The sequence below is a fragment of the Empidonax traillii genome, unplaced genomic scaffold, assembly GCF_003031625.1.
Source record: "Empidonax traillii isolate 1590-97213 ecotype Southwest subspecies unplaced genomic scaffold, ASM303162v1 scaffold154:size1206225, whole genome shotgun sequence".
In the NCBI taxonomy this organism is placed as follows: Eukaryota; Metazoa; Chordata; class Aves; order Passeriformes; family Tyrannidae; genus Empidonax; species Empidonax traillii.
Window position 1 is genome coordinate 1003007 of NW_020955347.1, and position 20312 is coordinate 1023318.

The window sequence follows — 20312 nt, forward strand, 5'->3', positions numbered from 1 at the left end:
AACTTTGCCCACTTCCAGAATAAATATGGAATCCTGGCTCGCAATTTGTGTAAGGCACAGAGACTTCATGTTTTCTTTCCCTGGCTAACATGAATCATCTAGTGAAGGAGTTCACATTCACAAAACTGTCCTGTGACCAGTTCCTGAGAAGCACTCTCTAAAGGAGCAAATTACACTGATGGGTAGAGTCTATGATATCAGAAACAAACTCCCACAGCGTTGAATTCTGCTTTATGTCATAGATTTTGAATGAGAATGCTCACCTACATGAAGGAACAAACCTCCTCCACACTCCAACTCCTCTGTGTTTTACAACATACTCCAGGCTGCAGAAATGCTGGGTACATGATAACGCAAAAAGCAATTTCTGCACACTTAACTGTGTATTCTATTATCAATTTTCTACATGAACCTTGTTTCTCACAATTTCTCAAAACAATGGCCATGTGTATTGTGATGCATTTCCATATGAAACACTAGATGAAGTCTAAAATTCAGATGTCTATTTTTGTTGTTGAAGATGCACATACTTGCTCTTGGAAGAGCTTAGAGGCACTGAGGGAAGATGCAATATATATTACTTAAGAAACAGAGAAATATCGCAACTAATTAAAAAGCAATTTAGAGAGAGTCCACTAACTTCAACACTTTCTTTTTTTTTTTTAAGCATAGGCAAATTCATTATTCAAATTTTATGGAACAGTGCAGCATATGGTATTCATTGCCTCTGTGTGGGCTGCTCACTAACACTTCTGGTATACGTATAGCACCAGCCAGGTGGTATTAGCAGGCCTGGGTTTCCAGCCAGACTCCTGCCCATGTGTATGTTTTAATTTTTACTGACATTAGAAAATACTGTACTTCTTTGGGTGAGTACAACCATGACAAAAGCTGCATTCACATGCACTCATACTGTGGCCAGTGGTGTCTTGCACACAGTTTCGCATAACTCATTCCCAGAAGTGAGAAGTGAGGCACAGGAGTCACTGTTTGGTTATGTGGCTACTTTGCAATGTCCTAAGGAACAGCCTTAGTGCACACCCCTGAGTTGGATGCTTCTGCACACTTTCAGTACTAATTAATTTTTCTGGCTCTTAGTTGAGCATCTGCGTGTATCAACCAATCAAAGCACCTATTCTGGAAAGCTACAGTTAAAGAATCTGGGAAACACACCACATCTGGTAAAATTACACTTAAATAAGCTGTACCAAAAAGCTCCATCTACCTGTGTGCATACACCATTTGAGAAAAACAAAATATTCCACACTAAAGATACAGTGGGTAAAATAAGGAAGATCACCTTTGGCCCTTGCAGCCCTTGGGGTCCTGGTGGTCCCGGTGGTCCCTAAACAAAAACATACAAACCTCTCAGCTTTTAAATAAATTCCTGAAGAACTTGCCATGTAAGCACAGGGTAAATGTTAATACAGCTACTGTAACAAAATGGGTTAACTTTTGAACACAAGGCGAATCAAGACCATTTATGGACAAGTTGTTAATCTACGACAACTTTCCAACAACCAGAAGGGTACCACAAAAAACAGTGTTAAAAGAAACAGTACAGCTCATATTTTATCACAAACTCCTCTGCTCCTACTGATGAAATGGCAAAACTCCTCTTAATGGAAGGGAGACCAAAGCTCACCTCTGCCACATTTAACAGCCCTCACAGCCTGACTCAAAACTGAAGATCAGGAGAAATCTCCAACTGATTGCAAAGATTATTCTTCTAAAAGATGTTAAGTGCATTTGGGGATACCCAGTACTTTGTGAAAGTGCCATGGAATAATTTCTTTCATTTCTACCTCAGATTGGGGACACAGTGCCATCTGTCAAATACTGGTCTGGATGGTGGATAGTGGGGATGCTTTAAGAAAACCCCACAACAACATTTCAAAATCCCCTGAATAAACATAAAGGGTATGTACAAATGGGAAAATACAATGAATCTTGCACAGAAGAGCTTGAAACAAAAAAAAAGAAGAATAAAATAATTTGTTTATACCAAGTCTGCAACTTTAAGGAGTGGCTGAACCTGCAGTACTCCACACATCTCCTACCTGGTGTCAGTATTCTCAGATACTGTGTCTGGCTGGATGCAGCTAAACCTCCTACAGAAATTGCCTGAAGTAAGGACTGAAGTTTTCAGTTGTCCACACATTTTGGAGATAGGTCCTGGAAATTTTAACTTTATTTCTGAGATCTGACAAGATGGGAAAACAGAATTCCTCATACTTGGGCTTTCTACTTCACTTATCCTGCTTCACGTTTTCACTCGATTCTCAGGTAGACACCCACAGATGGGAACATACACCAAAAATTCCAAAGCAGCTATCTGCCAAGATGTGTACCTAAAGAAGTACTGAGTTCTTTGTTTTCCTGGTTTCTCACTTAAACAAACTTAGGTTTTGCCATTAATTCAGCAGGAGCAGAATTGGTTCCATTGTTGGGTGGCTTTCAACAATGGGTTTTCTGTTACGAGAACACCAAACAAATAAATAAATACATATTATGATGAACCAGTCTGACATCCAGTGAAGACATGTCCTGAGCCAGCAGAATTATGAACATGTTGCAACACAAAGGAGAAGCTTTATAACACACTGTAAGTCATGCAACAGGAATTACCGTGACAGTCAGGGTGGCAATCCTCTGTTGGCAAAACGCATTAACAAGAGACATCATTAGCAGAATTAAACAATGATATATATTATTCTGCTTGCTACAGTTATAATTTCCACAGAACCTATGATGCATCTGGGAGACACCATGCCTCCAAAAACATGAATGAAAATCCTGTTATTTTTAACTCTTGGTGGTGTACTAGCTGCTTGGCTTGTGTGGGGATTAGGGTTTCGCATAGGTGAAGACTGCAGGGTTTTGTGCAACTTAAGAGATGAAATAAATGACAACTAAACAGCAAAATCATAGCAGAAGTCTTTGAAAAGGTTTTTTAAACTTTTTAAGAAAACATGATGAATTGGTGTCTTAAGTTGACTAAAAGACTAGCCCAAGGCTTTGTGATGTCTACACATTTTGCACTAATGTTTAATTAATAAAAATGATCCCTAGAGCGGAGATATGACTGATTTTCATATAGAAATACAGTTAAAAATCCAAAACTGCCAGTTCATAACCCACCTATATATACTACAATTCTGCTTTAAATGTTTGGCAAGACAGAAGATACTTAATTAAGGAAGGAGGTAAAATATCACGACCTAACACTGTTTTTTTGCCAAGGAATTTAAAAGCAGGTGAAAATACGCTTAAAAGTCATTTAAATGCCTGTCCATATTTTTAAACAGAGTAAAACCTCCAAATACTGCAGTTTGCATATGGTTTCCTTTTGCTTGTGAAGAACTTACTGGCCTACATGAAACAAGAAATATTTTGCTTTTCTCATTTTTTTTTTCCATGTGCAAATAAAGGTTTGCAGATCTTCTATTTTAAGCTTTAAAAGAATCTTCACATCAGTGCAACAATACATACTGTTGGCAGGAATCTGGAACCTGCTTAATACAAAGTACTTTAAAAAATTGTTCTTTAACAGGTGGCTTTAATATACTCGTATCCTTTGTATTTTAACATATTAATGGAAACATATCAAGAAATTTGAAGGTACTGAAAAGTTCAGTTTATCTAGATATGAAAATCTAAAATAACTATTGCAAATTAATGTTCACACATTCCCACTAACAGATTCCTTTACAGCAGCAGGTATTTTAATATCTGATGCTGTAGTTCCTACAAATGTTGTACCTTTGAAGCTACTGCTTTTTGTCCTGGGAAATTCAGCAGAATAGGTCCAAAGAGCAATTATGATAGAGACATGAATTTTGCATCCGGTCTTCCAAGTGAAAGGCACATACACTTCAGCAGGGGTCTTGCTGGGACTATACTATGATGACAATTTTAAGATTTCAATTTTCAGTGCTGATGTACTAAGACATTCTCCACTGACACATGAGATCGAGTAGGAGGCAAGAGGCAAAGTAACTGAACTGCTAGACTGCCTGATGATTTATTATTAAATTATAAGAAATAGACAGGCAGCCCAGAACTGGCAATCTCTTGTCAACTTCTTAAATCAGCAGGTCAAATTATGTGCAAATTCTCAGTCAGTGCTGAGCACTGAAAGTTCTTATGTGCTTCCATGAGAAAACTGCAAATCTCAGAGACCCTAAGAATTTGACACCAAGAGACTTAGAAATGGGTGTTTGCCATCTGAAAGGACTGAGCTAGATTTGGCAAGCATATTTTCAATTGATCCTGTATAATCTTACTTACACCCTCCCTGCACAGCCATTCCCATTAATATCAATTATTTGTTGCCCTGGATCAGAAGGTGATGACATTTGAAATGATTTGCAATGGGATAAAGGTTTCCTAATATTTTTCAACCACTGCAAAAGGCTTTAGTCCCTTTTTAAGGCTTCTTTATGTGCTGCAGGTTTTCTGAGGAAGCTTGAAAGTAATATGGATGCCAGAGTTAAGATACAAAGACAGAATACAGGATATACAGGGGCTAAAGCCCCTGGTAAATCTGTGTCTGCTAATACGCAACATTAATTTCAGGCTACTTTAGGCATGTAACTCAAGAGAGTGATTTAAATTACAGAAAATTGTGTGCCTGAAATCCCTTACAAGCAAACCAAAAGAGACAAAAATAATGCAGAGCCTCACAACATGCCTCTGCAGACTTCCCCATAGATACCAATCACAATGAAAGAGTGGACTTCGCCATAACAACATACAGGCTTTTAGATTTTAGTTAAGGCAATGAGATTTTTTTTTCATTTTCCAAAAGAGTCTTGAAAACCACATGAATGGTCAGACATTTACCCACTCCCACTGAGTAAATGCAAAAAAAAGTTCATTGGCTTCAGTGAGAAAATGATCAGATGCACAATGAGCCAAATCCAGCCTTCAGTGGCACATAAGCAAGCCATTCACTTTGGTGGAGTTATACTGCACAGAATTTGCATCTGAGTATACTGCAATGTAAATCACCTTGACTGCAATGACATATGTCATCTTGGTCCTTTGCTTTTATGCAAACACTCATTCATTCTTTTTGTAACCCCACTTTAATCCTCCACACTTTTCTGCACACCAGTCAAAATAGGTTTTCCAGAAATGAATAAGTGAGAAGACTGGTGCTTGCTCTACTTAACATACTCAAGTTGCTGATTGAATCCACAGCTTGCTAATGGAACCACGTTATATGGTTTCCAAATCTCAAATATTCTGCTCTTTGCATTTTATAGGAAGAGGAAGAGAAAAACAAGGAAAAAAAGAAATGCCAATATTATACTACATGAATTGAAAAGCAGACACTTTGTTGAACCTGTGTATGTGGTTTATTACATGAATTCAGCACTAAACACCAGAGCCAGCAATGAATCAGCTTTATCCTCATTAGATGATGTCAATACTCTCCAGGGGACATGGAACCAATTCACTCAGCTAAATTTTATCAAGGAAAGAGTTTGTCTAACACCAAACAGAAAACCTGATTTCCAAATATAGAAAAGTGATTGCTGATTAATAAGTTCAACAATTTTGAACACAAAATGTATTCAAGGTCTACGCAAAAGAGAAATACAATGCTGTTCAACTGCTTTATCCCAGACCAGACTAGGCCAATCCAGCCTTATGTTCGCATACCTGCAGAGCTTCATGGATATTGCCATTATAATCAATTATCTCTGTTGCACCTTGATCACCCTTCTGTCCAGGTGGTCCCTGTAATACATTTTCCATAAAAATTTTGAGACAACTGCCAAAGACTATTCTAGACTCTTAACCACTGACACATGCTTTAACTTGACTGTGCAGTGTTGGAAGCCTACTGTACTTACAATATACTATTACAAAACACAACAGTTAGCATTAAAATCAAGGTTGGTGTAAAAAAGAAACAAAATTTTTTTTTATTAAAAAAAGGATAAATAAGCAGGTCAGTACACAGTGACTTATGCTGCAGTGGGAAAGCAAACATATGAAACTTCCAAGGGAAAATATTCAAGCGGTTCAATACTCTCGTTTTGTATTGGCCATGAACAATGTCAGAACATCTGGCACGGAACATCCAGCCCACAAACTGTGAACAGGAGACTGCAGTTGCGGTGGGATGTTAGTCATATTTCAGGTCAGTTAGCAACACACGTTCCAACAGAGTCTAGTACCCAGTTTCATCTGGAGCTTTAACTACAGTTACTGCTATGATTTCAGGTCACGTGCACTGAATCTAAGAGTATAATACAAAGAGCTGTGATGAAAAGTAAACTTACCCGTGGACCTGCAGATCCCGTGTCACCTCTGTCACCTGTATCACCCTATTTAAAAATGATATTTGAAAACAGATATATACCATTTAAGAATAAATCACATAGTTCTTCCCTTTCAAATATGTTTTCTCATATAAACTGGCTTAAAGGGCCAGCCTCTCATCCTAAATAGAATGTGGATTTTAATGAAAAGTCTCTTGAAATCTCTGTAATGATAAACTTGACAATGATGAATTAGTTCTGTGTGAATTATTAGAGTATTGTATTGGTTTGGAGTAAGAAATACCAAAAAACAAACAAAAAAAAAGACAGATTACCAATTAAGTAATTTGTATAACATCCCTCTTCTTAATGACACTACTATCAAAAGCTTGAAGAGAACACTCAGTCTGAAAACAGCCAACAACTTCCTCAAAGGTGTGTTTCAAAATGTATAAACTTTCCTTTTTGTGATCAAGACTCCACTTTCTGAACTGTCTTGCTCTGTCATTGCCTCCCCTTCAAGCACAACATTACTATCAGCATTAGAATTTCTTGACTCCCTTTCTGTGAAAGGCTTAAGATCGTTGCCAAATTACACACAGCTTTTCCTTCCTATTGGTAATATGTTTGAAATGATGGAGGGAATTTCAAACATGTATGCATTCATAACGCAGCATTCATAATTAATTTCATTTCACAGTCCCTTTCACAGCAAGCTCTTATGTTTTTATATTACTTAAAATTAATATGGGTAAGAACTGCAACTTTCGGTCCTGTTGAAATCTAGAGAACTTTGGCAAAAGTCATGGAAGAATGACTAATTCACCAGTGAATGACCAATTCACACAACACACAGAAAACAGAAAACTTTCATGGGGCTAATGAAGACTTTTGGAGAGCAGGTTGGTGGCAGGGCATTGTCAAGGTTGTGCTATCTGCCTTTCCTTTCAGTGTTTCAGATTTTCATGACAGGTATGCAGGTAAAATGAGAATTGTATGTAATTTTTTGATAAAAAGGAAATTAAAAGGGATATCTTTATAATTTTGGTGCATGTGGGAGATGTCCAGGTAGTATTGTCAAATGAGAGGCTTATTTACTCTCCTACTCTCACTCTGATAATTTAATCCCCCCATTAGTTTTCCAATGCTTCTTTCTGTTGAGAATGAAAGAGGTTAAATGGCACTCATTTAATCATATCCTTAAGCACTTTAGGCTACTCTTCAAGGACTTTACAAGAACTGCAAACAGTCTCACACCAGCCTACACTGTCTTGTCACCTTAGAATATTCTGACAGTAGACTCAATAACCACCTAAACAAATATGTTTTCATTTTGCTTTTGCTCTGAAGGAATCTAGTGAGCACAGTATTTGCACAGCAGATAAAGTAACAGAAAAAACACACATTTTATCTCTCCATATATGTGAACCACCTATATCTATTGATAGGTGGGTGGATAGATAAATATACTCAAAGTGGGTTTTTTTTAAGTAGTAAAACAGCAATGCAAATGACAACTCTTGCCTTTGTAGGAATTCTGGCCTGCAGTACTTGGGATTGCACTGATTCCCAACTCACCGATGTGTGGATCCACAAAATTATATAATAGCACTGCCAGGTGTTGGATCCTGGCATGTGGATATCAGTTACACAGAGAGAAACCAAGTTGCACAAGGAAAACCAGAGCAGAGTGGAATGGATGTTATAACAGAAAAAGGATTAGAATCACAGTGTTCAAAACATGTAATTTTTGACTTTAACACCTAAAGTTGAAAGTCAGAAGGTTTCACTTATAAAGAACACTGCAGATTGTTACATGTTCTTTTAAAGAGACAAGTGAAGTTTCTGTGAAATGTTACAAATAATTGATCCTAAAAATCATCATGGTAATTACTCCACTAAAGACAGTTTCTTTACTACTAACCTTTGACCCTTTTGGGCCTCTAGATCCAGGTTCACCTGTTTTGCCCTGTTTGAAGGAAGATAGGAGAGAAATCATAGAGAAATGGGAGTGCAGAGAAAAAGAAATTAGTAATGACTAACTACAGTATGGAACACCAGAAACAGTTCATTTTATATTATGAAGATAATGAATCTGTAAAGGCACTGAATTTAATAGCACCCAAATTAATATATTCTTTAACACCAGAGTGCAAAGGCCACAGATTCCACCCTTCCAAAGGAAAAGTAGTATTGGTGTTAGTAAACAGTAGGCATCATTAACACTGGTTTTCAGAAATGGCCTTTGTCATTCCATAGCTCCTGAGAAATGATAGCCAAGAGATATAGTTAAATATTCTAACATATGGAGATTAAAATAAAATGTTAGCACAATTTCTTTTCTCAACAGTTCAAGTGAATACAAACTCACAGGCCAAGGAGGGCAAAATTGGCCTTACTATTTTCAAGATGTATTAGGAAAGAAAAACTTGACAGTATTGACACAGAGGGAAATATTAAGACAATGCTAAAATGTAGTTAGACTGATCTCTTTCTCAGAGAGTTAGAAAACAGCATGCAAAATGGATTTTCTCTGCATTCAATAGCTACACTGGTCAAAGAGTTCAAACACTGATGCTGAAAGTTAGGGACCTGGAGGTCATGACTTCAGCTGGAATGAATTAGGCCAATTTCATGACAATGTATGTAGGTAGTGCCTTTACTTTGTAGACCAAATAAGAGTCCATTCAGACTGCAGTTCCACAGCTGTGAACACAAGACTGCCATTGTGCTCTGGACTGAAGTATAATATTTGACAGCATTTCCATTTAGAAGCTCACTCACCAAGTTTTGTTCTGCTTCTCAGCAGGAAAAGATGTGTTCATAAGTTGTAAAACTAACAAAACCTTTCCATTATAAAATCAGACTGACCTTTGGTCCAGGGACTCCAGGCTCACCTCGCTCACCCTTCCCAACAGGGCCTGCCTCTCCTCTGTCACCCTATTGCAACAGATACACATATATGGAAAATACTGGGCAGTCTTTAGCACACCAAATCAGCACAACCAAAGAATCCAAGCCAACAGAAGAAACAGAGGTTTACTTTAGCTGTATTTTCAGTCTGGTGGGTAGTATCAAAACTCTAATCCCTGTACAAACTTTCAAGCCATTTTTCTAAAAAAACAGCACATTTATGAAAATATAGTTTCTTTAGTCATGCATATTCTGGCTCTTGAACAAGTCAGTTTTGGATTCTAACATGAAAAAAGGGTATTCACTAATCTAAAAGTTGTGAGACAACATCTGCCTTCAAACTTTTTGAGGGCAACAGTACATATATATACATAAATGCATACATATATATATGTGTATATATATATATATATATATATATGGATCTATCTCAAAGCTCTGGTCCATTAACTATAACTTTCCACATTTTCCTCCATTAGTACAGTCTCAGTCTCTACTACTTGCTGAGGAAGTTGAATTTGACATCAGGTCTAGGGGCTTCGCACCAAAGTGTTGGCCAACTCCCCTTACCTTTGTTCCTGGTAGCCCTGGCAAGCCAGGTTCTCCTTGAGGACCAATGAAACCTGGTTCACCCTTTAAAAATATGAGAGGAATGTTAGTTTATTTATTTAGCAGTATGTAATTATACTAACACTAGTTTCTTTTGAATAGTATTTCCCCCTGTATTGATTACAGCTCTCCAGCTGTGATGCAACAGTTATATAGAAGTACTTTTCATCATGAGTTACTTTCATCAGCATAAATTCTTGTAGCAAGCCATCACACAGCACATGAAATGCAAATGAAGCAGAAGGTGTTAAATATGGGTTTCATAGGTTAAGCACTGTTAATATGCAACCTGGTCTGTAATGCAACACATCCAACTAATCAAAGCAAGTCTGACGGCAGGAAGAGGCTTCTGAGCGTTCCTAAACTTAGAAAGGGACAGTTCTTTTCAGTCACATAGAGCTTTCTAATGCAGCACATGAATAGATGGGCAGAGACGGTAAGAGTATGACAAAGCAATGACAAATGGAGAGGCCAGATGGTACTGTTGTAATGTGTTGAATCTCCTTTCAAGTCAGAGACTTGAAGCACCGTGGTATTCTCCCTCCTCATTCTGACAGTAAAATACTTCAGCTCTCTGCACCCAGACATCTTCTCTGGCTGTGAACAGCTGGGAATGAGCCACAGTTCTCCTCATTCTCTCCTTGTTCTGTCCCCTTCCTTCACATTCATTTGTACAAACAGAACAGACAAATAGCAGGAATCAAGCAGAGCTGCAGCAGAAACAGCACTGAGCCACTGAGTAAGGCCATATTTTATTACCTATCTCCATGCCTGAAGAGGGATAATGGAAGATTAATAAGCCATATGCTTTCCTTCACAAACTCTCCTGAATAAAGTTTCCTGCTAATTAATCTTGCATTTTTTCCACAAAAATTTGAATCAAGAAGATATGCCCACAAGCTACTATAAATTTTAAAATCAGTAGTGTAACCTAATTAATACTTATTTATTAGCCTTTTAACTATAACCCTGAACTTAAATCTTAAAAATTACCCATCAAATGCCTCTTCAAATAGCTAAAAGACAGATGTATTAAAATCCTGTAGTGATACCATTACTGACAACATACAGAGAGTGCATAGGAGCAGTTGAGTAATACTTCACCTTTTTCCCCTCCTTAGAAACACAGGTATGCTGCACAGGGCGAGCAAATTATGAAGTATTCTTGCACATTCACCTGTGCTCTCATCAGCAATCCATCACTAACAGCTCAAAGCAAGCCCATAACAAGAGAAATCTTTCATGTGGCTACATTGAGGGCCATAGAAAGCACTCAAAGACCCCAATTTAGGTTATTAAAAAATACAAGTAAATAATGAGCTTTCTTATGTAAAGTTCCAGCTGGCCATGGTTGAAAGTCTGGCAACAAAGAAATAAACTGAGACAAACATGTCACAGAGAACCTTTTTTGCTCTCATACAAAAGAACCCTTACAGTTTATAGAAGTCTTGCACACCAGCAAGAGTAACATAAGGTTCCATCACTGCAGATGGAAGCACTTTAATGTCAGTAAATGAAGAACAATGCAGCTTCACTCATTTATATTAGAATGAGAAAGTACTCATTAGATCCATATTGCTATAACACTGAATTTTGCCAGGGCTAATTTCTTGGCCAGCTTATTATGACTTCAGGCAGATGAAATATGCAGTGACTACTTGACTTAATCTTTTCGGGGGTAAGGCTTAGAAGTGTCACTCAGAGGCTGATGCACAGCTTTTGAGTCAAATTCTTGCTCTTTGCTCAGGACTATACCAGTTGCATACCACAAGAAAACTTCTGGCCAAAGTCCAAGAAGCCCCACCTTCCCCCAAAATCTCAAAAGAAGTTAGAAAAAGATGCTTTGCAAAAGCTAGTGCAATTGATAATGGAAGAAGCTAGTAGCTTAATCAGGATAAGTCAAATACAGGTCTTACATGGCACAGAGCTTTCAAATGTTTTCAAATGTGGAGTGGAAAAAGTAGTGTGTTAGCAGAGACTAGGAACTGGCTGTCTGAGTAGCAGCTCTGCTGAGAGAGACGTGGTGGCTCTGGTGGATGCCAAGTTGAACATGATCCAACACTGTATTCTTATCAGACATGAAACAAACTGCAGCAGTAAAACCTGGCTACATCAAGAAATGCATGCAATTCTCCCTCTACGCTGTGCTAGTGAGGATAAGTAGATTAAAAGACAGATCTGATTTGCCGTCTGAACTAAGCTTCTAAGCAAAAAGACAACATGTTTGGATGATTTGAAATTAAGCCATGTCTTCTCTAATATTTCAAATCTCTGAAGTGTATCCATGGCATAAGGCATTAAGTAAAATTCTCAATCGGGTATACTTCTGCAACATTCAAAGTTAGTGGAGGTAACAACTGTATCAAATTTGTTTCTGCCATTTCTGTCTCAGTTACTCAGAAGAGTGATATTTACATGAAAAGCAATGCCCATTCCTCTTACCACTTGTATCCTGCCATTTTATTCTGCAAATATTGCTGACTTCATGCTTTATGCTACCTTTTGTGCCACTCAAATAGAAAAAAAAAAAAAAAAAAAAAAGGAATGTATCAAAATTAACATGTGAAATGTAAAGAAAACACCTTCCTCTCAGAAAAGCACGCTGGTGTCCCTGTTACACAACTGTAAGGGAGAGACCATTAGGATTAGTCCATCACAACAACAAGATTCCAGAGCCATAGAGGAGTGTGGTTAGAAAATAAAGGACTAAGAGTTTTAGCTTTTTGTTGTAAATATATATGACATTTATGATTTAGCTGGCACATAGGTACAGGAAAGCAAGAGTGAAGGCTTGTTTATGACTGTACTTCGGTTTGACAATATTGCGGCTCTGGTGTTCACTGAAGCACCTCCTGTTCTTAAGTCTCTTGCTTAAATGAACTCGGAATTTGTTCAAAACTACTGTGAGATGCTGAGAGGAATGCAAGGAATCAGAGTAACCAAGACTTATAACACTTTTTTAAACATCTCACTGCAACTTCTTACAATAATATCCAAGTTTTATCCACTAAGAATTTACTGCAAGCTTCATTGCCTGCCAAAGCTGGGACAAGGAACAGAAAATCTGGAAAGAGGAGTTAAACAGTTATGTTTTGAAAGAAAGGTAAGGAACTCCCCCATTTGAAATATTGTTGGGCAGCTGTATAGAAAGGCATCAACAAGTGATGGCTCTTTTGCATGTTTTACTTTAACCCTTTGGTATACACTGCTTAGAAACTCCCAAAATGCACAGGATGTCAACAAGACAAATTTCAGCACTCAAACCTCGTCTACTTTTAGGACTTGGAGCAATCTGTATTAATCACAACACGGGCAGAGTGGTATTAAAAAAAATCAACAAGCTCGTGAATTTCGTACAGTTTACAGAAGTGATGTGTTGTGATTTTAAGAATAATTTTTAGTGGCTTCATATGTTGATATTTTAACAGACTACCACTAATATGTGTTGTCTGTAGAAATATTAGTGGGTCAGATAGCAAATTATGCACTGCTAATCATGAACAATTATGACGTTCATTTTTACCTCTTACCATAAAAAGTCTAAACCATTAAAGGGCCCTATAATGGCATGCTCTACATCTAGGGTAATGTGAGCTCCCTCAGAATTCAATATTAAAAAGCCACCTTGAAATTTACTTCACAGAATAGCCAACGTTTCATGAGGATTATTATCTAGATATATTCATAACTGGTTTTCATGATGATCAAAGCTTTTATGGGCTGAAGCAGAGATTAGCTTTGATATTAGAGGTTAACCCTAAGATGCACTTAAGTTCATGCTCACTGTCATCTTCAAGTTTTATGGAACCGTAATTGGCTAAAACTTGGACTTATGCTTAAAAAAGGTGCAACCGTTGAAATACCCTTTGCAATGCTGCCTGCTGTTTGAAACACCCCTAATTTGGCAAATGTTTATTAACAATGTCGTTCTAATACTATATTTGGTCAGAATTAGCCTTTATTGCACAGCTGAGACACCCACCACCAGCCCTATTTGAAACTTTGTTCTCACAAACCTAAGCCACTAGCAGTGCCTGAAACAAACAGCTCTTTGCTGATACAAGCAATCAGCAGAGAACAGTAGCTGTTGGATACACTGTTTTCCCACAGAAGGTCCTTCCTTCTGCAATTATTCTTCTAATGACTATAACACACATTTTCCCATCCAGATCAATGTTTGCCTAAAAAAGATACCTGTGCTACAGGAAGGCACCCAAACCACCAACTTTCCTGTAACAATGAAATAAATTCACTTCCATTTCTGAATTTACTATCCTACTTGTTAAGTCCCAGGGTCACCTTACTATTTTCAGCTATAAGAGATTACTATATTATGTTCTCTATGCTATAGAAATGTGACTAAACCAACCTTTAGTCCACGAATTTGAAAGGAGTAATGTAATTTCCATCCTTACTCTTATCTAGTGCTATGTAGTAGAATTTGCCAGGGAAATTTAAATGTCACACTCTTATACCTTTATTATACAGTTCACTGGTCCTGAAATATTTTGGTCAGTGTGTGCCAAGACCATGGAAGTTCTGAACCTCCTGGGCTGACTGGCAGGTGTGCCACAAGGCAGGACACACACCTTTCTCTGGTGTTCTCTTAGAAGTCTGAATGTACCAAGATCAGGACTCATGTGTGCACACCTCTGAGCTGGCAAACCATGCCAAAGCATCCGGAATTTCTGCGGAGGATTATGGAAAGGTGGATCCATCCCACTTTTTCCATTCACAGAAAACTCAGCTGTGTGGGCTTAAGGAAAACCATGACTATGCTTGAACACACAGCTTTGGACAGGCTTGGAGCTTCCAAACTCCTGCCTGTAGATCTCATGGTTCTCCAAAAATTTCTGTGTCTGGCATGGGTCAGCCTTCAAATTCTTCAGGAGTCACAGACCTTGGGAGACCCCAAAGTGTCCTTTCTGACAAGCACTGACATGGAAGGGTCCTCATTTTAATCACATCAAGCGACCAAGGTATGCTTGTCTTCAGCGTTACCCTGGCTCACTTACAAGCATATTTAAAACAAAACAGTATGATGCCCTTTCCTTGCCTAACTCTACTGAAAGAATCCTGCAAAGGTGGAGATACATAGAAGAGCTAGCATAAAAAAAAACTACAAAAAAACAAAAACAAAAACAAACAAACAAACAAAACCAAACCCACAACCCACAAAAAGAACCAACAAAAAAACCCCCAAACAAACAAACAAAAAATCCACAACAAACCCCGAAACTCAGATGCAAGACAAGTTGGGGAACAGATATGAAGTTACAATAAATTGGATTTGGTTCACTGGTGCTTGTGTTGATTTTCTGGAAGTTGCCCTCTGCTGCCCTAAAACTTTATTTCTGAGGTTGCTATCTAGCCAAAATACTGCAGTGCCTGCGCTTTGGAGAGGAGTGAGAGTTAAATTCTCAGGAGCCTTGAACAGAGCAATCCATGGTGGTTGATGAAGCTGTGCTTGCTCATGCCCTGCCCCTGTCTGCAGCACTTAGTTGCAGTGAATTTCTCAGAAATTCAGCTGGCCTTAGACTGTACAAGTCAGAGAGTATTTTTTTCACTGCAAGAGCATTAGAGGGACTTTATATATAGCCTGATGTCCATGGGAATTTTGCTCTCAGGAGGACTACAGTATTCAGCTCCTAAGAAGGAAATGAACAAGGTACAAGGAAATCTGATTAAAAAAAAATCCCTAACCCCATTTTATAAGGTCTTGCTTAAGGTTTTTCATATCACTTCAGAGTTGGTTCCAGAAATTGCCAGTTAAAACAGGTTGTCTGGCTCACTCATCGCATTTGAAACAATATCGTTACTCCCTAATCAGTCTCTAAAGTTGGAAAAACAATTGTGGTTTAGAATTTCCAAATGCATATTTAGTCTTTATGATTCATTCAGAGTTAGAGAAGTAAAACCTTACAACCTGGCTAAAATCCTGAAGCTTCATAACAAGCCCCTATTTGCATGAAATATATTGCCTTTTAGTGAGCCTGATTTTCTCCTTGCTTTTAAGTTCTGTCTTCTTATCAAGTAAGTTGCTTTGGGAGAGTATTAACAGAACCAGTAATAATTCTGATTAATTCTGCATGCATCGATCATATAATGGACTTTTTACTTAAAGGCTAATTATAATTCAATTCAGCATGGTAACTACTTTTGAGGATTAGAATAAAAAAACTTGTTGTAATGAGCACCTAATTTTTAATTATTTGCGATGACTGAACTGCTAAATGATGAAGAGTCTGGCCTCAAATTGTTTTCTTTAAAAAACAATTTTTAACAAATCTCATGAATTTTTATTGCTACTCTGAAAGATAAAGAACTTAGTGGCATGCCTCATTTTCTGACCTTATAAAAATGTTTATTTGAGGCAAAGAAATACTTTCAGATTACTGATGTCAAGTTTTCTTTGTGGATGACAAAATTCTTGGTTTCTTAATACAGCAGGATGACGGACTGTCAGATTATTCAACCGTTTTCAAAATTTTGGATTTGGATTTTTTTTGTTGTTGTAAAAAGAAAAACTATGCTATAAAACATATGCTGTGAAACAGTTCATTATAAGCTTAGTCTTCCAACTAGTAATAGCTTTAGAGGAAACAACATTCTGTGTTTCAGTTACTTATGTTTTAGCATTTTCCAGGACAGAAAACGAGACCTTTCAGGATTTGGAGGATATAGGTTCTGACAGATTAATAAGAACTGCATATATTTTGAAGAATGCCCCAGTAAACACTCCTGACACATGCATACCATCCAATGTGGATGATGACTGCATTTTCTGGCCTTGATTCTCAAAATTATTTCTAGGAAATTACATGTTTACCCTATGGAAGTGATTACCACCATAAAATATGGAAACCAGAGCGCTAGGAATGAAGGAACAAAGATAGATGTGTAACTATATACATACAGATATGTTTGTATGTATACTTCCACTCTGGAAAGTGAATACTCAAAAAGGACTGCACAGTTGTGTAATGTATTTTACCCAGCCATGAATAGAGCTACTTCTGAAAACTAGCCCACCAAATACAGATATTAAGTCCTATATTTTTAAATCACCTACCATTTGCACTCAAAACATGCATCCTTATAGTCTACTTCTCAGTATTTAACCTATACTAAACTATGCATTTCCCTCTGCTCAGGCAGAAGATCCACTTTCAAGAACACCGTATGTGAGTAATGAAAGGTTGGAAATTCATCCACACTTGAATATTTCCATATATATATATATATATATATATATATATATATAATCTAAGGTAAGTGCATAACAGGGAGAAATTAATTCCCTCAAATTCCAATTGTTGCAGTTAATGTGTTCAGCACACCTCTGTGTCCAGGATTTGGAGGTGTGTGTCACAAAGTCAGGTGGTCCCTTCCAGCCCCTGAGTCCAGGTTAGAAAGAGTTCTGTATGGGGATCTATCGGATAAAAATGAACTGAAGCCTGGGCAAGAATATATGAGTACTGGAGAAAATTGAGGTTTCCTGTTAACAGTGAATGACAAGGAAGAGAAACAGGAAAAAGAATGGAAATATCAAAAAGAAAAAAATGCATCAGGTAAATGTGCACAGTCGTCCTAAGAACTCCTGGGAGAAAAGGGGAATTTGCAAAACTTTCCTGTAGGTGAACAGCATTGACTCCAAAATGAGATGCTTAGAACTACCATTTACTTCAGATTTTCTTTAATTTTGCTGCCAGATAAGAGCAATTTCCAATAATACATAAGCTTCAACAACTGTTGATCTCTTTTCTACAAGTGTTTAAATAGGACAATAACTACTGTGCATCCAGCTTGAAAATTCTGTCTCTCATTTTCTCTGAAAGTTCCCTTTCGTAACAGAACTAACTGGATGAAAGTAGTAATAACTCTTCTAGAGCTTAAAAATTAATTTCTGTGGAGCAGAGTCTTTCAGCCTTTACATGGATTTAGGAAAGTCACAAGGTAAGATCTCTGAGTAGGTACAGAAAAAAAAAAAAGTACTGAAGAAAATTAAAACTGTTTTTGCTTTCATAAAAAGAAAAGGACATAATTCAAATTCCCATATCCCTATCCAGGTTCTTCTGAAACCTTGCTCAAGCACAGCCCCAGGGAATTCAACTCTAAGTAATTGTATAGAAAGATACAATATGTTGCACACAGGCAAGTCTATTGAATCAGCCAGTTCCACCAGATTTTAAAACACAGAAAGCTTTCCCTACCTCTCTAAAGCAGAAGAACTAAGAAGTCTGTCTTTTCTCATGTCAAATCATTCAGCAGTTCTGTCTGCTTGAACAGGATAAAATAAAAATTTATATGCACTCATAAGCTTTGGTTCGGTATCTGTTTTAAAAGCTGAGGGACAAATGCCAGAAATGTCACTGATCCCGCATAAAGTTCTGCTACTGAGAAGAGGCTTGTGTTCTGTGAAGGCTTCTCACTCAGTGAAGAAGTTGAAAACTGTACAGCCTAAATTCTAGAAAATGCAATGCAGTGGATTTGAAAGACATCTGACGTTAAAATGAACAAGAGTATGCATCACATTACAGTAAGTGCTGCATTGTATGTATCTTCCCACAAAAGTTATGAGATAAAACAGATATATGAAGTTTGTGTTTCACAGACAGGCTTCTGTGTCTGCTTGGCATCAGTTGGGGGATAGCAGAGTGATGAGTTAATATTCTGTGTTTAGGTGCCTTACTTGCTTCCCAAGTGACACGGTGGAACACATTCAGGGGCTCATTAAGTTTCCAGCCATTCCTAAACAGCAACAGGTGCCTGAGTAACGTTTCTCCAGTATGTCACAGACAGCTTCTTCACTGTCTTGGAAACAACTGACTGCACTTATGTTTCCTCCATGGCACCAACTGACAACGAGAGATTGCAAAGGAACAGGAAGAACTCCCAAAACATCCGCATGTGCATAGTGAATGGGTCTAGAAAAGTAAGTAATAAAAGACCCTGCTGCATACTCTGAATTCAGATATGATACTTGCATGTCCATCCCATGTTGCTGCTCATTCAGGCTCCAGTATCACATTCAATTGAGTCCTAACAGGTTCCCAGGAACATTGATTAATTAATTGAAATGGTATTATAAGAAGCTGAAACTTTCTCAGTGATTAGTATCTATTAATCCTTTATGTATGTTTGAGCACACTGGAATGAATGTCTTGGGAAGCTTCTTCAACCATAAGAAGAAAGATGAGATGTAGCTGGACAGATATGGTCCATTGCCTGGCATGGCATTTGTGTTATCATAGGCTGGTTTACCATGTGTAAAGAGTGCTATGTATGTTTACTGTTACCTAAAACATTTCATAATACACTCTGCCACGGCAGAGATTAATTCACAAGGAAGTAAATTTCAGTCCAACTAACAGATTTAAAGAACAAGGAACTTACTATTTAATATTTAAGAACTACATCCAGGAATCTTTTCTGTGTAGAATATCCATGTATCTTGATCTACTTTTCTTTACCTCTCATAAAGTTTGGAAATAGCCTGAAAAATCTCTGCCAACAGCTACTGGGCTGGCATGCAAATTCACAAGAATGCTGTTATCCATTTGCTAGGAAAAACTTCCCTTATGGAAACTTACATATTGTGAAAAGTTTCTAGATGTTGTAACAACACTGTGAGGTGTTTGTACTATTTCTTTTGCATTACACATACCATCACCGCAAATCGCTCTTAAGAGAATAGCAAAGACATATCTTGAAGAGTTTTATAAAGTTCTGAAAAATCCTTGAAAATACTGTAACCAACAACAAGAAACAATCAAAAAAAAAAAAAAAAAAAAAAAAAAAAAAAAAAAAAAAAAAAAAAAAAGAGAGAACAAAAACAGCAGAAAAAAAAAAGAGAAAAAAAAAGACAGTAAAAAAGTCACTGCTACAAATAGAATTCCTCTCTGTTCTGTGTGGTAATAACATGATAGTGCCAAGTGATTGCAAGTCCAGACTTATCCTGTCACTGCTATTTTGAAGTAATTTTCAATCAACACTAGTTCCCTGGAAATTTATTTTTCAGTAAGATAATGCTGATGTTGTTTTTGGAATTTGATGTGATGATTTTCCCATGGTGAGATATAAATCTTTCCTAAAACAGAGGGTGAGAAAAGGGGGAAAATACTACCTTTTCTTTGCTGAGGAGTGCCCATATTCCTAACTCCAGCCATTCTCTAGTTTCTGCTACCTCTTCTCATGCCTCATGTTCTCTACCTCATCTCACTCAGACATAGATCTCAGTGACAGAAAAGTCCAGGTTTCTTTTCTACAGACTGCTTAATTACACAGAGTTTACAGATGCCTTGAATGGAACAGCACTCATCCTGTAAGCCTGATGTGACCAGATATGCTTTGCTCTCTCCTATGCACATTTTGCTAGCGTGCTGTGTCACCATCTAGGGTACAGACAGACACCTCAATGCAGAAATGCACTAGACAAAATTTCTTCACTGAAACACCACAACTCTCCCTCTGGACTGGATTTTAAATAGAAGACTGCATTTTCCTAAATGATTA

At 37.5% G+C, this 20312-nt stretch overlaps 1 protein-coding gene across 1 annotated transcript in view; it reads right to left on the bottom strand.

Moving 5' to 3' along the window:
* Nucleotides 1–20312, bottom strand: part of COL25A1 (collagen type XXV alpha 1 chain) — a 149046-nt gene that overhangs the window by 25200 nt on the left and 103534 nt on the right. Inside the window, exons 18-24 of the mRNA XM_027884736.1 lie at nt 9759–9821; nt 9147–9215; nt 8200–8244; nt 6297–6341; nt 5671–5748; nt 2629–2652; nt 1301–1345 (exon numbers count right to left, since the gene is read on the bottom strand). Coding sequence (XP_027740537.1) covers nt 1301–1345; nt 2629–2652; nt 5671–5748; nt 6297–6341; nt 8200–8244; nt 9147–9215; nt 9759–9821 — 369 coding nt within the window. The remainder of the gene's footprint in view (nt 1–1300; nt 1346–2628; nt 2653–5670; nt 5749–6296; nt 6342–8199; nt 8245–9146; nt 9216–9758; nt 9822–20312) is intronic.